Source organism: Pieris rapae, chromosome 9 (assembly GCF_905147795.1).
Source record: "Pieris rapae chromosome 9, ilPieRapa1.1, whole genome shotgun sequence".
Classification (NCBI taxonomy): domain Eukaryota; kingdom Metazoa; phylum Arthropoda; class Insecta; order Lepidoptera; family Pieridae; genus Pieris; species Pieris rapae.
This window is the reverse complement of record NC_059517.1, coordinates 10,057,274-10,072,894: the sequence shown is the minus strand read 5'-3', so window position 1 is coordinate 10,072,894 and position 15,621 is coordinate 10,057,274. Positions and strand designations below refer to the sequence as shown.

The 15,621-nt window shown below is 34.1% G+C and overlaps 1 protein-coding gene across 4 annotated transcripts in view; it reads right to left on the bottom strand.

The window, feature by feature from the left end:
• Positions 1–387: 387 nt before the first annotated feature.
• The window catches only part of LOC110999375 (protein enabled), a 40,080-nt gene continuing 24,846 nt past the window's right edge, over positions 388–15,621 (bottom strand). Inside the window, exons 2-16 of one of the 4 annotated variants that reach the window (XM_022268388.2) lie at positions 14,205–14,695; positions 9,758–9,923; positions 8,931–9,086; positions 8,136–8,251; positions 7,380–7,482; positions 7,002–7,136; positions 6,248–6,354; positions 6,014–6,110; positions 5,886–5,936; positions 5,481–5,675; positions 4,743–4,907; positions 4,550–4,652; positions 3,867–3,958; positions 3,317–3,434; positions 388–2,949 (exon numbers count right to left, since the gene is read on the bottom strand). In XM_022268388.2, coding sequence (XP_022124080.2) covers positions 2,921–2,949; positions 3,317–3,434; positions 3,867–3,958; positions 4,550–4,652; positions 4,743–4,907; positions 5,481–5,675; positions 5,886–5,936; positions 6,014–6,110; positions 6,248–6,354; positions 7,002–7,136; positions 7,380–7,482; positions 8,136–8,251; positions 8,931–9,086; positions 9,758–9,923; positions 14,205–14,689 — 2,118 coding nt within the window. In that variant the 5' untranslated portion in view covers positions 14,690–14,695 and the 3' untranslated portion in view covers positions 388–2,920. Of the gene's footprint in view, positions 2,950–3,316; positions 3,435–3,866; positions 3,959–4,549; positions 4,653–4,742; positions 4,908–5,480; positions 5,676–5,885; positions 5,937–6,013; positions 6,111–6,247; positions 6,355–7,001; positions 7,137–7,379; positions 7,483–8,135; positions 8,252–8,930; positions 9,087–9,757; positions 9,924–14,204; positions 14,814–15,621 lie in introns of those variants that run through there. The other 3 variants (XM_045629668.1, XM_022268389.2, XM_022268391.2) reach the window with 3 other exon arrangements.

Genomic DNA, 15,621 nt, shown 5'->3' with positions numbered 1-15,621 from the left:
TTTCTTTTTTTTTACGTTCAGAAGTGTACATTATGTTACCTATATGTATAAATAAATTTTGACTTTGACTTTGCTGCGCAATGTCTGTGTTCAGCTGGGCATTGCTCTATTCAGATTTCTGTAATTTGACCAAAGGGCTTTCAAATAAAACGTCATTATTAGTTCACCACTTTATTGACTCCAGCATATGTACACATACAACAAGCTAATACTCCAGTAAACGCCATCTATTGTATAAACCACTGAATTAAAAAAAAACATGGCAGTGTGTGAAGTCTGGGCGTTTACATTCATTCATATCTTTCGCTTATTTTAACGATTATAATAAGTCCATTATTCGATTCGATAATACTTACTTATAGGTGTTATAAAATGAAAAAAACAAAATGGGATCACAAAAAATATAATTTGAAAACTATTTACACTATTGTGACTACAAAATTATCGATAAAATCGGGTGTAATCGCACATCACTTGGTAACCTAAGCTAACGGGACAACATTAACTAAAACGCAAGAAAACAGTACTCATAAAATAATACATGTGTTGCATAACTCAAAATATTATTGAAAAAATACTACTTTAAGGCATTTTAGAAATCCTGCGGATCCCTTCAAAATTTGTACTTAAAAATTAGTACAAACACTGAAATAGAAAACTATAAAATGTACAACTAAACGTCACACTATCAAATTAATACTTAGTAAACCGCGAGGCGTCGCGCCAAAACCCATAACATGTCAACTTGACATTGACATCTAACTGTCAACGTCGCAGACTATACAAAGTCAATACAAAAGTCATCGTTAATAGTCGATTATTAATTTTCGTTTATACCAATAATTTGATGTGCGCATACATTACTAAAAACTCAAGCGATTTATCAATTAGGCGTATATTCATCGAAATGGCGTTACATAATGTTACACGAGAGATTTAGTCCTTCGCCGTGTCAATTGTCAATTCATTTTGATTCGTCGATTTTCGGATTATATTCTGTAGTCGCCAAATGACACATCAAAGAACCAATTAACATTACGAATAAATACAATCTTTGACATAAATTGAGACCAATACAAAAATTGTATATGTTAGTAAAACCAACTAGAAATTTGGTTAGTTTATTAATATATTAATAGATATCACTACTTTAACACCGTCTATAATATCATAGTTGCTAGTGCTATTTTGCAGCTGACATACACAGAAAAAAATCGATATAATAAAAGTGAAATTCAAAGTAAAATTTTATCTGTGTACGTCAGGTAGGTTTTAAAGTGACACAAAAACTGAATTGAACATAAATGCATATTCAGTCAAATATGATCGCGGTACAGACGCAAGTGACAATAGTGCTGGAAAAATGAAATGTACAAAGTATTGGAAAATTCAGGCGAAACGAGTATTTACAAAGAAAAAGGTGGTTTTAAATTAAAAAATGCAATGCCACTGCGCGTCAGACAAAGAAGCACCAATAAGTGTAAAAACTCCCAATAAAGGATTCCGAAAACGATTCGTGATACGGAGAAAAATGGTGTCATTCGGTTTGTACGAGCCGTTAGGCCGCTGACCTACCCTCATTGGAATGATCTATCAGTCGAAAACCACGTCCGTGCTAAACTCTATTAGAAAAAAATCACCAGGAAATTTAGAAAAAAAACTGCAAACAGTGAGATCATTTCGGAAAAACTTTTTTTTTTTTCAAATAAAGCTTCGCACAGACGCTTCCTTAACACTATTTCTAATGGGGCTAAAACATTTACCGCTAAGTGTACTTCCAATATGTCATTACTTGTGTGACAATCCTATTGTTAAAAATTCGTCCACTTTTGAATACATTTCTGAATTTGTTAAAAAAAAAATAGGATTGTCAGTAATTTCTGGTCGGGTTTTATCTATTAAAAAGCACTTACTATCTATTTTGGCCTATCATTTGCACTACACGGCGAATAATAAAATTACGCAAACAAAACTGGATTTTAAAGTATGGATATGTCGCGGTAAAGTAGTAAAATCACAGTTAATTAAAGATTGATATTCAATTAAGTCGCTAGCATGTTGATTTAAATAAAGCAGCATCGAAAACGCTTAACTATCTGTCTGACCGAAAACCAGCGAGTTGGTTAATAATGTAAAACAATGTGTGATCGTGAAGAACTGAGAGCTTGGAAATTCTGTGTTTTGTTTTATTGTAAATTGGTTAGGTAAGTCCTATTGCCTAGGAACGTTTAGGAAACTCGATAAACATTTCTTTCAGTCACTTGTCTGACTGACCTTTAGCGACTTGATTGAATATCGATATTTAATTATCTGTCTAGAGATTCAATTAACCCTCTGATTTAACTACTTTACCGAGACAAATATAATATTTGCAATAACGACTCATAATATTTATATCACGTGAGGTGGGAACTCAAAACCGCTTTAAACCGCATCTAAAAGTGTATGGAAGACTGTCAACCCGACCAAAATTTAAATATTCCCGTTACTTTTGAATGATATACGTATCCAATAATATAAAGTTAAATTATGAACTTTTTAAATGGCTACAAAACGTAGGCATTTCGTAAAAAGTCCAACATTAAACAACTCTTAACCTACGCGTACGCATTAGAATAAATACTTTAAGTATAAAATTAAAAAAAAACACAACTATGCATCGATTCATGTGCCTTTCTCTTGTGTCATTTATCCAAATAGAAAACCAGGCAACTCCTATATTACGTTGTTTTTCATCACAATTCCCGAACTTACACTTAAAAACATTTAATAAATCAATAGCAAAATGTCGCAAAATCAATACATCATATATAAAAAATGGCTTTCGTAAAGTACATTTACCGAGTGTAATAATAATTCTACAAAAAACATTCGTGTAGTTCGGTAGACTAGTGCAATCATTCGACGCCGCGCGCCATTTTTATCTGCGAGCGAACTCAGCTTTCATCGCTGAAAATGAAAGAAAAGTCTATTTAGGCTATCAATTTTTTATATTTCTCCACAAATTTCTTTGTTTCAATCAGGTATATTGCTTAGGCAGCAGTCACTAAAAATGGCTCAGTAGTTTACGTGATATAGGAATAGACATAGATAGGAACCTAGGTAAATAACGATTTCAGGAATATAAAGCATGCGTCATTTTAACAAAATTACTATTAATAATATTGACATTTATTTATATATACATATATAATATATATAATCTGCTATATTATAATCTTTTCCATAGACAATTACATTTTAAGTTTTTTTTTTCTGATGAGGGTATGTTAGTTTTTGTCTAATTAAATCGTATTAACATATTTTTTGGACCTACCGTCAAGTATTTCGCGTTTCATCTGCGTGAGCTGCGTCTTGACTTCCCTCATCAGCTCTTGCTTGAAGCCCTCCCACTCAGCTGCTGACACGCAGCCACCTTCGGTTCCGTTGACTTGCTGTAAAATTTGTATGAAATTAAAAAAAAAACAGGCACTATTTACATCTAAGACTTTTATAGGGTCTGATAGCAGACCTGGCAAACACCGTTTTGCCATGTATATCATTTAAAATAAAAAATATGGGTTGATCGTAGAGGGTTGAAAATGTAGTGTTGTATGTATTTTTTAATGGCGTTGATACAGTTGATAAAAAAATAAACATTTATCTATAAAATTGAAAAAAAAAAAATAGGGGTGGACTACCCTTAACATTTAGGGGGATAAAAAATAGATGTTGTCCGATTCTCAGACATACCCAATATGCACAGAAAATTTCATGAGAATCGGGCAAGCCGTTTCGGAGGAGTTTAACCACAAACACCGCGACATGAGAATTTTATATATAAGATTTCTCAGAATACCGTAATAAAAAAAATATGATATAAAAACCTTAAGTATGGTTTCTTCGCTGGCCGATCCGAACCGTTTCCGTACAGATCTAGGTGATTGGGGTTGCGGCTGCGCAGGAGACTCGGCACTCGCTGAAACGATGTTTAAACATTTTTTTTTTCTTTTTTTTTTGCTCTAACACGCTTTGTGCATTAGCCAACATACTTTTTACAATAGTAAGATCTAAAAAGGGTTTTAATATAAAAATATTAAAAAAAATGTGAGCTGTCACGGGACGCCTGGCAGATGTGAAACATCGAAATTATTTTGTAAAAGTAATATTATGCAGAAAAGAACAGATTGTGATAGGAACTAAATATGTCATAATGATAAAACAAAATATTACGATTTTTTTCCAGATAACGATGAACGATGATTGAATAAACATTATTTTCATTAAATATTTTTAATGTGAAATTTACTACTGCATTTAGACTGTATATCATATAGCGTGGCGATGCGTCGCCACGGCATGCGTCGCCACGCCAGTAATCGGTTTTACGTGCGGCTATAGATGTTTCGCATCAAAAATTGTATACTGTATCAATATTAAATACAAAAAAGAAGTGCTGCTCTATGGGCGTGCATTGCATAAGCGAAATATATTCAAAACAGACTTTGATTTAGTATTAAAAAAATTTTTTTTAATGAATATGGCAACACAAAAAGCTGCGCCAACTCACGAGTGTTGCCATTACATGCGGCGGGAAGTCGGTGCGGCAACGTCGCAGATCGCTCCCAACTCTTCATAGGGGTGGAGTTCACCGAGTTATCTACCGATGTTTCCTGGAAGGTAAAAACAGAGGTGTTAGCATATGATAGAAGTCAGGTCACTTAAACTATAAATTAATCTAATAAAAAAAATAGTTTTCTTACCTCAGCTTTATCGAGATGCGCCCTTCTCCTGGCAAGAGTGCGCTGCATCTCGTGCATCATGCAGTGGAGGCTGGCTCGACCTGATGATGAAGAGGAATGGTCGGTGCTCCCTGCGCTGCCCCCGCTGTTGCCTCCCGGCGGCGACGCCACTTCTGTGTTGGCTTGCTGAAAGGTTTATTGTTATTTACAATATTATTGTAACAATATATAATGTTATATTATACAATATATTAAAATTCATCCTGAACATATAAAATGCAATGTCATTTTAAAAGTCAATAATGAATTAGAAGGAAATTGTTGACACAGCCTTAGCTAATATCTTTATATTTATTGTTATAATGTTTTAAAATAGCACTGAAGCATTATTTAAAATGGCCCATTTTTTTTTATTATATGTATAAATGAACTAAATTTAATAAAATCTCTGAGAGCAAAATGCCTTCAACGACACTACTCCCTGAGATCGTAGGTTCGATCCCCGGCTGTGCACTAAAAACATTCACTCAAACGGTGAAAAGGAAAACATCGTGAAGTAACCGGCTTTACTTAGACCCAAAAAGTTTGCGTGTGTCAGGCACAGAAGACTGATCAACTTGCCTATTAGATTGACAAATAATCATGTATCGGACACAGAAATCTGAGGCTAAGACCTAAAAATAATTTAGCACTGGTATTTTTAAATACACAAATGAATTATATATTGCTTGCAGTAAAATATTAATATAAATTGCTGACCTTAGCCTGTCTTTTCAGTCTCGCCTGCTGCAGTTGCGCGGCTAGCCCCGTGGGGTCAGCGACTGGGGGCTGCGGCTGCGGCGGCGGCGGCGGAGGAGAGGCCACTGCTCCCCCTGGTGGAGGAGGAGGCGGAGGTGGGGCCGGGGCCGCGGCCGGAGGGGGCGCCGGAGGTGCCGGCGGCGGCTGCTGTTGGAGCTGTAGTAAGAGCTTCAGTAAGTACTAACAAAATCTCTACACATATAAACGATAAAAAATATACTTTTATATAAATATAAATTATTATTTATTTACAGCTAAAATAAATTACGTATATATAACAAATTTACCAAGTATGTACATCGATAAAAAAATTTTTTTTTTTTATAAATTAACATGTTTCAATCCGTTAAAAATATTGAAGTATACCATTGGTGGCGGCTGTGGTGCTGCTGGTGGCGTCGGTGGGGCAACGGGACCCTAGAAATATATGAATAATAATAATTTAAAGGAAACTAAATAAATTTCACTATAGAAGATATAATAAAAATACTTACATTAGCCGTCGGTGGTAGATTCTGATGAGGTGGCACTGGGGGTGGTGCCGTTGAACCACTCGCTGGAGTAAGGGACATGTTTGGGGGCATGGGGGCACTGTGAACATTAAAATATTTATAACATATATTTATATATTTTAGCAGTTAAGCAGTCATTTTTGAAGCTTACGAAATATCATAACAATATATACGGAGGTAATTAAAATATAAATTAAATAGAAATATGTGAGTTACCTGTTAGTGCGATGGTGCGAGTGCGTGGGCGGCGCGTGTGGGGCATGGGGCAGCGTGTGCACACCGTGGGGCGGCGGAGTGGGCGCAGATTGCACGGCTGGACCCGTCTGGGGATAGATATACTTTTATACCCCAACTGATTTACAGCTATACCGCGCAATCTTTTTTTCTAATAAGAAACGTGTGGCACTCGGGGACTGCCGCGATAAAGCTATTACATAATTCATAGCATTTTTATCAACCTATTTTTTTATGCAGTATTTTTTTTTCTTTAACGTTAATTCAATCTACCAGACTCAGACTAACAAGCCTATATAGTCTGTCTCGTGTCTAAAAAGTATCACCACTGTGCCAGTCGGAGTGGAGGGTGTTAGGTTTTTTTCGTTACGGAATTTCTGGATTCGGTCCCCGCGCTCAAGGCCCGCGATAAAATCTATGCTATAGCTTAATACTTATTAATAATAAAAAACTTGACCAATTCATCATACTTTGACCTTTCTTTGAATGATAACTTTATTTAACTGATTTCAAAAAAGAGGTTATCATAGTAGTCTGTATGTGATATTCTTAGAATGGGCCTAATATTTAAATTTTATGTTCTATATAGGCCTCCAAAAAGTTAAGCTAAATTTCAAAAGTGTATGTATGTTTGTTCACATTTTTTATGAATTACATATATTCGATATATTTCAATTTCTTTTACCAAGCTGCCCAAATGCAAACTGACGAATGACTATCGACTTGGTTAACTCACGGTGTGATGATGAGGGGCGTGGTACTGGCTGGGCGGTGGGATGGGCTGGTGCTGCGCCTGGTGGTTGATCTGAGGATGAGCTACCTGGTGCTGAGGGGTCATCGGGTGCTGCTGATGCTGCACTGGCACCGGTTGCTGGAATAATTATAGAACTCGTATTTAATTACATAGTTTTATAAAAACTAACGCGATTACAGATTTTAAATTATTTTAAATCAATTAATTTAAATAATTAAGACCATAAATTAATTATAAGAATTCTTAAATCTTAATGCATTTCTGTAATAATAATAGGTTTTTTTTTTCAATATAGTAGGTTTCATTACAATGAAGCAAAATAAATGTTAAAATGTTGTAGTTCTATTAAATGTTTATTACCGGCTGATGTGGAATCGGTTGATGCTGTGGGAGCTGGTGCTGAAGATGAGGAGCGTGGTATTGAGGCTGTTGGAGCATGGCCGCATCTTCTCGGGTCATTGTTCTGAAATAAGAATATGAGTATTTTTGAGTGGTTATATAAACTTATTAAAGTACACCACATATACAATAAATTTTATACAATATATGTAACAATCTATTATAAAATAGATTCTAGACAATTATGGTGGAAATGACAAAAAAAATAAATATTACATTTCCTATTTCAGTTTTTACTAGTTATTAAAAACAAATACTTAATACTTTTTACATTGAATATGACATTGCTACAAAATAAATAGAAAAATTTGTTCTACTTAATTTTTAAAATATTGTACCAGCTAGATAAACTAAATTAAGGCATGTATAGCAATGTAAATTAGATTATAAATTTACCCCAGTTCTAAACATTTTCTTATTATGACAATTATAGTAAATAACGTTACAAAAAAACACTAGCAAAACAGCGGATTAAGTATGATATAGGCACTTAAAAATGTTTTTTTTTTAATAAACAACCCATTAGAGAATATATTAATCTCTGCATGTATTGTTTTTTCTGTTATATTCGCGAAGTTATCGAATAAGATAATTTATTTTTTAACTTTATGATTATATATATATACTTTAAAGCTTAGGACAATATTACTACCAAAATAACTGCCTTAATAGCTAAATTATTATTATTAATATAAAAAGGTCTTATATAAACCTCACCTGTACCCCATATCTTCGTCGTAGTGCGTGTTATTGTGTCCATTGTAAGGCCCGGGAGGGTTAGGCTGCTGTGGCGGGGGCGGCGCGGAGTTATTGCTGACTTTGTTCGCTAACACCTGGAAGTAACCAGATACTTATTAGCGTCTTGTAACAAGTGTGCATGGGGAACATTATCACAAATCTACCATTTCCATAATTTTTTTTTTTTCATTTAACTTAAAGAACGTGAATCGTATGATACGGACGATACCGTGTTTCACGGAACCAAAAAGAAGTAATCGCCAAATGCATTTTATTTAAATAAGTCGTAAAATAAACAATATTTAACTAAAGCTACTCTCTTAGCCAAACTGTGCTGTATATTACGTTTTGGCTAGACTATACACGCCATGATTGAATAAAAACGAAGTTAGCCAAATTTGTATTTTTTTTGTATCAACTTATATTGTATTGTGTTTTTATTTCAACCATGGAAATTATTGTGAAGGATCGATACATATTAATTGTTTTCAATTCAAGCATCAGACTACTTTTACTTAGATAAAATCAAATCTACGATGAGTTATTTTGGACGCACCAACAGAGAAATAAATGAAGAAATAGGACAACCAGTACAGCAGAATACCTAAGATCACGAAATAAAATTTCTCTCTTAATTAAACTATTGCAAGACGAATCTAAGATTTCTTCTACAAGCTCTATCAAAAAGAATAACTACTTTAAAACATGTTTTGATTTGAGTTAACACGTTTATATCAGACATTTCGGCCAAATGGAATATGAAGAATTGTCTACCTCCAGGGTGTGCATCATGGCTCTAGCGAAGCTGTCAGCGTCCTCGCGACAGGAGAAGTTCAGCCCGTAGACGTGTCTCGCGTCGCGCCATTGGTGGAATGTGGCGGTCGCCTGGTTGTACTTTAGGCCTCGAACGATGCCGCAGTTTATCACCACCTGAAAATATTTTATGTTTAAATACAGTACTATTAAAATTATTACACAAAAATGATGGCTCTGTGACGAAATCAATTAAATAAAGTGTGTGCAAGAAGTGCTCACTACATAATATATACAATTAAGAATGAATCGAAAATAAAAAAAGATAGACAATGTAAAGAATTATAATAAAAGAACTCATTTATCGCGATGTTGGCCTAGTACACAAGGCTTGTACAGTAAAGGTTTAAAGGTAGATAGAGAAAGAAACACAGAGAGAGAAAAATAATTGGGTTCTCAATAACCACTGAAAAATTAAAACTTATTTCAAAGTAATCACTGGTTTTAAATTTTAATATTTCATTCAAATTCATTAGACAAACAAAAAAAGGTTTTATTACAAGTTGAATGAAATCGAGACGCTGTTGACAAGACAGACACAACAGAGACAAATCCGTCTGTCGCGAAAACGTATAATACAGGAAACACATAATATTATTACTCAAGGGACGGCCGAAAATGAGGTATTATTCGGAAAATCGTTTTAGCAAGTATAAAATGCTACCAAGATAATAATATAAGTTAATTTCTTAGTAGATATACGTGATATTTATTCACAATAAAGCTACTAAAAAAAATTGCGAGAAGAAAGACGATTCTGCCATCTTGTGTCTCGAGTCTCGACCCACCTCATGATCATTCAGCTTCCTCCCCACCACTCTGAAGGTGTTGTGTTGGGTGTGATGATAGATGTGGACCTTGGACAGCCCCGAGCTGGAGCCGGAGGGAATCCAGCGTTTGAGTGAGTCATCGTACACCATTACCGATGCGCGCGCGCTGCTTATCGACTGCTCGCTGTAACAAACACATATTTCAAAATTTAAAAAAAAATAGTATTTTTATGTCTTGAAAACAGACGAGGCCACGACATTTAAAATCCCTGGGAAAGAAGCTAATGCTATGTGAAGCCGCCTCCCATGGACATCCATTTTCAAGTAAAACCGTTTTAAACGTCGCCAGAACCGAAAGTAAACTTTAAAATATGCATTTTTAAATCATTGCACTTAAAGCTTAATTAAAATTCACCGATTTCACCACTTGATATTTGTCACAATTCGCATTAAAAAGGGCAATGATGAAAGTGCTCACGCAATATCAGCCTACATGCGCCTACGCAGAGGAAAGAGTCAAATTTAAAATCAAATAAGCAATCTCCCAATTCGGTAACTACAGAAGGAGAACATCGCGAGGAAACCGATTCCTTACTTGCCTATTAGATTGATAAATGTTAAAAAAAGTAAAAATAAAATACGTTTATTTTGGAACATAAGATCTTCTAGGTATCACTTATTCCACGTCAATCAATTCAAACTTGTAGGCATCCCTACTCATCGGCAAAGACAGAGGGTGTAGGCCGAGAGAAAAAGCCGGCGTAAAAAACTCTCGGTACTCTTTTAAAAAAGCAAATCATCAAACAATATTTAAAACAAATATATCAAATTAATTAGAGGCAGCCTGCCCAGCACTAGTCCCAGGCCCTTTTATCAACTAGATAATCAATAACTTTATAGTAAGCCTTTTTACACAGCTTTTCTTTAATACATTTCTTAAATTTATTAAAAGGCAGAGATAAAAGAGCCTCTGGGATTTTATTAAAGAAGAGTATCCCTTTCCCCAAAAAAGAATTGAAATGTTATGAAACACATTCAGAAATCTGAGGCCTACAGGTGTAGCGGCACTGATTTTTTAAATTATTTAATCGATTTAAATACTAAAATTAAATTTAGCCCAAATAAATATATTCTAAAGATAATAAATTGATATTGTTTCTCTTACTGTTCAAAACATTCTGTATAAGGACGTGGGCAGGCAGACAAGTATTGCCACAGAAGGCCGTGCTATTTGCATGGTGTCACAACAAATAAAACACAGTTATAGCGGATTAAAACGTGTTATACTATACAAATTTGACTCATTTTGGGCTCGTACAAATACGGAGCAGGGTTACACAGTAAAACATAAATGAATCAACAATTCGAAAAATTATGACGTCAACGTCGAAATCCAATTTCGAAGAAGTACTTCCTTCATGACTTTATCTTTAATATGGAATTATATCATAGAAACTCAACATTCGTTTTCGACTAAAATCTCCTGCCTTTTATTGCATTATAAATCTTTTATAACCAATAATAATTATTAAGTAAATATTATGTTTTTAACTAGCTTATCTTTGTTTCCTTTTGATGTGTTTCTATCTTTTTCTCGCGTTAAGTTTCCCTACCGATTACTTGAAACTGGAATATAGTTATAACAATTGCTATAAAATTAAAAAAAAATATCAACATTCAAATCCATAATCTTGCTGCTGAGTACACTATTCAGCTCGTACTGAGCTAGTGGAGCTATTCTGTAACTAGCAACTTAAACCCCAACTTTAAGTTTTGGTATCGGCTTTGGTATTGGTATTTATATTACAAAAATATTCTATTTCTACTGCAAAAAAAATGCAATCATCAACATTCCGTTAGCCGAATTTAACACCAACAAGCATTCAGTCCATCCAGAGTCCATGTTCCTCATGAATTAGATACAAAAATAGAGAAACACAAATTCTTCAAATATCTGGCATTTAAACATTACACGAAAGGCGTCATAGACTCATAGAGATGGGCGAAAGAAAAGTAGCCGTCAAAAAAATACACGTGAAGATAATCTGCCGGTAGGATGGAGAAGATCAGCAGATGAAAGGGACTTAAATGCAAATACAAGAAAAATCCTAATTTTTAAAATGTATACTACCTAAAACTATTATTATAAGAAATGCAATACATAGACGATAAAAAAAAACAAATTCCTAAGATGCGCAACACATGTGTTAATGTAAACAATGGTTTTTGTGTCCAGTGGCCAGGGGTCCAGCCTTATTTCAAGTGATAGAAATGTGCTAATACAGGATTGAAGTAGTCTAAGTGAGGAATTATGCGACAAATAGAAAAGTGAATACATTTTCGGATAAACAAAAATAATTAATTCCGAGCAACGTGATAAACACCCCCATATGTACATTATATTATATATTATACGTATATTGTATAATGTATGCCAGTAAGATGTTCTTTCAGACACTTTAAACACGTTTTAAACTTATAATAGTTGCAATTATCTCTTCGTTCTATAAAATTTCACTGTCTGTTTAATTAAGGCAACAACGCGTAAGGACGCTCTCGCCTCATTTTATTTGCCTGGTAAGCGCTTTTGACCTCAAACTGAAAAAGCTCTATCCACAGCATCATAGATATATGTATATAGAATAAAAACATATAAAAGCAATGTAGAGGAGCAATAAAAGTTTTTTTTAAAACAGTATAATTACAATCAATTGATATACTAGGCCACAGATTTCAGTATCTTTGTACATATGTTGGCAGATAGATAGTAGTAGTCTTCAAAGGCGCGCATAGAATTCCATCGTTGCTTAGAATCGAACCTACTACCTCAGAGCGGAGAGTGGAACCATCAAGCTAACAGACTAACACTAAAGGAGCCGTTTTTAACAATAGAACCACCGTTAACATACACATACATACAAATAAAATATTACATCTGTATAGAGTAAAGATTAAATTATCAATAACATACACAACTTAAAAGGACATAATTCAAGTAAACCAGTAGTTTTAACACATACATGCCCAAACATAACCAGTGCAACCATGCGATAAAAAACATATTACGCGCGTTAGAATCGTACCTTACCCAATAAAATATCCCAAATGTACCTGCTTCAAGAGGTAGATAAAACTTTCACCTACGTGGAAGTTGGTTGTTTTTCAAATTACAAAACATAAGATATTGTTTTTGAATCTGCCATTGTAACCGTTATTCAAATAGGGCTTATTATTACAACATCAGTGTACATCTTGTATCGTACTTTGTATCTGTATTAGAAGATATCTGTGCGGTGCCGTGTCTTCTTTGATTAATATTTATATATATAACTCTACTGTGCGTCTGTATGTTACTGAACTTCTCTTAAACGGCTGGTACGATTTGAATGAATTTGTATGGCGCTCTGGATTGTTTAGATTCACAAATCAGCCCGGCTGATAGCGCTGCATTCGGTTCTTTCATTCTCGGGTCCAGTAGTTGAGTATAAAAAACACAAAAATATTTCGGGATTTTACTCAATTAAACACTTTTTAAATTCAGACACTCATTCATGACGATTAATTCTAAATGAAATAACGCTGAAAGTCACCTACAAGTTAGTAGTAATATAAATTAATTGATATATTTTACAAGAGTCTTCCCAACTTTATCATGCTCTTAAGATTAAAGTTATCATTTAGTTTTATTTATTATTTTTGTGCTAGCTTGTTTAATTTCTTCTCTTGCTTATGTTCTTATATAATTTATGTGTATGTGTGTAAATTTCTTGTATAATTTCATGGTACACGTTGTTTTAGAACTTATAAATAAATAAATCTATTAACTTCAAACTTGCCTTGACAATCTACAAGACTGGAATCATCTCAATGACGTGTCATAGTGATTGATCAATGTTGATAAAAGATGTCTCTCTGTACACTTATGCAATGTACCGGTCGATATAGGCTTGATAAGAATCACGTGAATCAATTCCTTCAAATAAGCTAATATGCTTAAAATTTTATTTTATTTTATTTATTTTAAATTAAGAATATCAATAGCGGGTAAATTCTTAGTAAGTAATTGAAAAGAATTTTTCGTTTCGTAAATGTTTAAACCTTTTTTGTACATATTATGTATTACACCTTTAGCTATTTCTTATATATAGTTTATGTTAGCTGTAGAATTATGAAATAAATCAAACTATTACGATTTTAATTTAGTTAAACATTTTTGTTCTGCCTCTATACTTCTAAGTTATGATAGTCATAATGCCTATATATGAAAGAATATATATAAATTTCGTTTTCCAAATATAACTTAATTTATACGTATAAAACTTACTTTTAATATTAATATATCCAATCTGGGACATTGAAAAATGCACCCTCAAACAAAGAAATAAAGACGCGAATTGATTGGAGCTGTGATCATCAGGAGAAATACCACGACCGTGACTTACAAAATAGTTTAATTTGTACTTACTGTGACCAATACTCTTCCCAATTTTTTTCTTTAGTGGATCCATATCCTCTCGGCAAAGTCGCAGTTTTAGACCATCCATTCATGGAAGCATCCCTTTTATCCTGAAGACTCAGAACCGAGTGACGCTGCACAGGCTCCGAACGAAAAGACTGGAAGGACACCTGAGAGTCGTCGTTCGACTTCAAGCTGCTTTGGGATCCTTTAACACTATTGGTGGTACCATAATCACCATTTCTGTACTCCAAAGACTGAGGTCCATCTCCATTTAACCTCGTAGGGCGTGGGGGACGCCGGTATTCTAAACTCTCAGATCGGTTGAAAGATCCATTCCTCTTCATCTTCGGCGATTCTTGAACGTTGATAATTGACGGCATCTTGTTTTCCTTCTCCATATCAATCTCCTGTTCAATCTGCGTTTGCACATGAGCAAGCATCTCCTCCAAATCACCCAAGTCAGGGTTCACATTCATTTTGGCCCGACGCATGGTTCACTGTTTCATTGCTTAATTAATATTAACACAAATTTAATGGGTTCTTTTAAAAACACTTCACTATAGAAAAACTAAAAAAAATTCGCCTAAAACTGTCCGACAGTCAAACACATTTAACAAACATAAAATATCGTTAACATGACTAACACGTCCGTCCGCGACGAATGCCCGCGCAAAACTGACTTGCAAACTTAAGCCTACAGTGACAGTTGACACAATTATCATATGTACTTGTAACCTGAATTCTAGTTCATCACCTTATCAGTCGACATCCGATATTGATTAAAAAAACTATACATTCAACACCCGTATTGCTGTGGAATAAGGATTGTAGTGAGAAAACGAATTAAGATGAAGTGTAATTGAATCTGCGCTCGCGCAGGTCATTGAGAAAGTTAACGACTGGATGAGTGCTATTTAGAAAGGTTTGTGAATACAGCAGTATAATAAGTAGTCTGATAGATTAGTGCTTTGTGAAAGCAAAATCACATCGGAATAGGGCGAGGGTTGCATCTGTAAGATGTTCTCTTACGTTATATTCAAAATCAAATACGATACATTCATGTTATAAACAGACTATTTACATAATTATTTGGATGGTAAGTAATTAGATCACTTTATTTTTATATCCAAATATACTATATGGTACATAATTTGTATTTTTTTATCAATAAATAAACGTTTATTTGATAAGAAAGCGGTACATTAGATCGATTAATTACTAAAATCCCGCACAATCAACCATACAAAAATAAACATGCATGTTATTTATAATTTTTGTCAAACTTATGGTGTAATACTCGCCCACGGTGTAGAGGTAACAAAAATTGTTACAAAAAACATATTTGTTAGTAATTTCATCATCAGAGATATTTCATCTTAAAACTGCGCATAACATTTAACTGTAATCATTATGATGACGATGC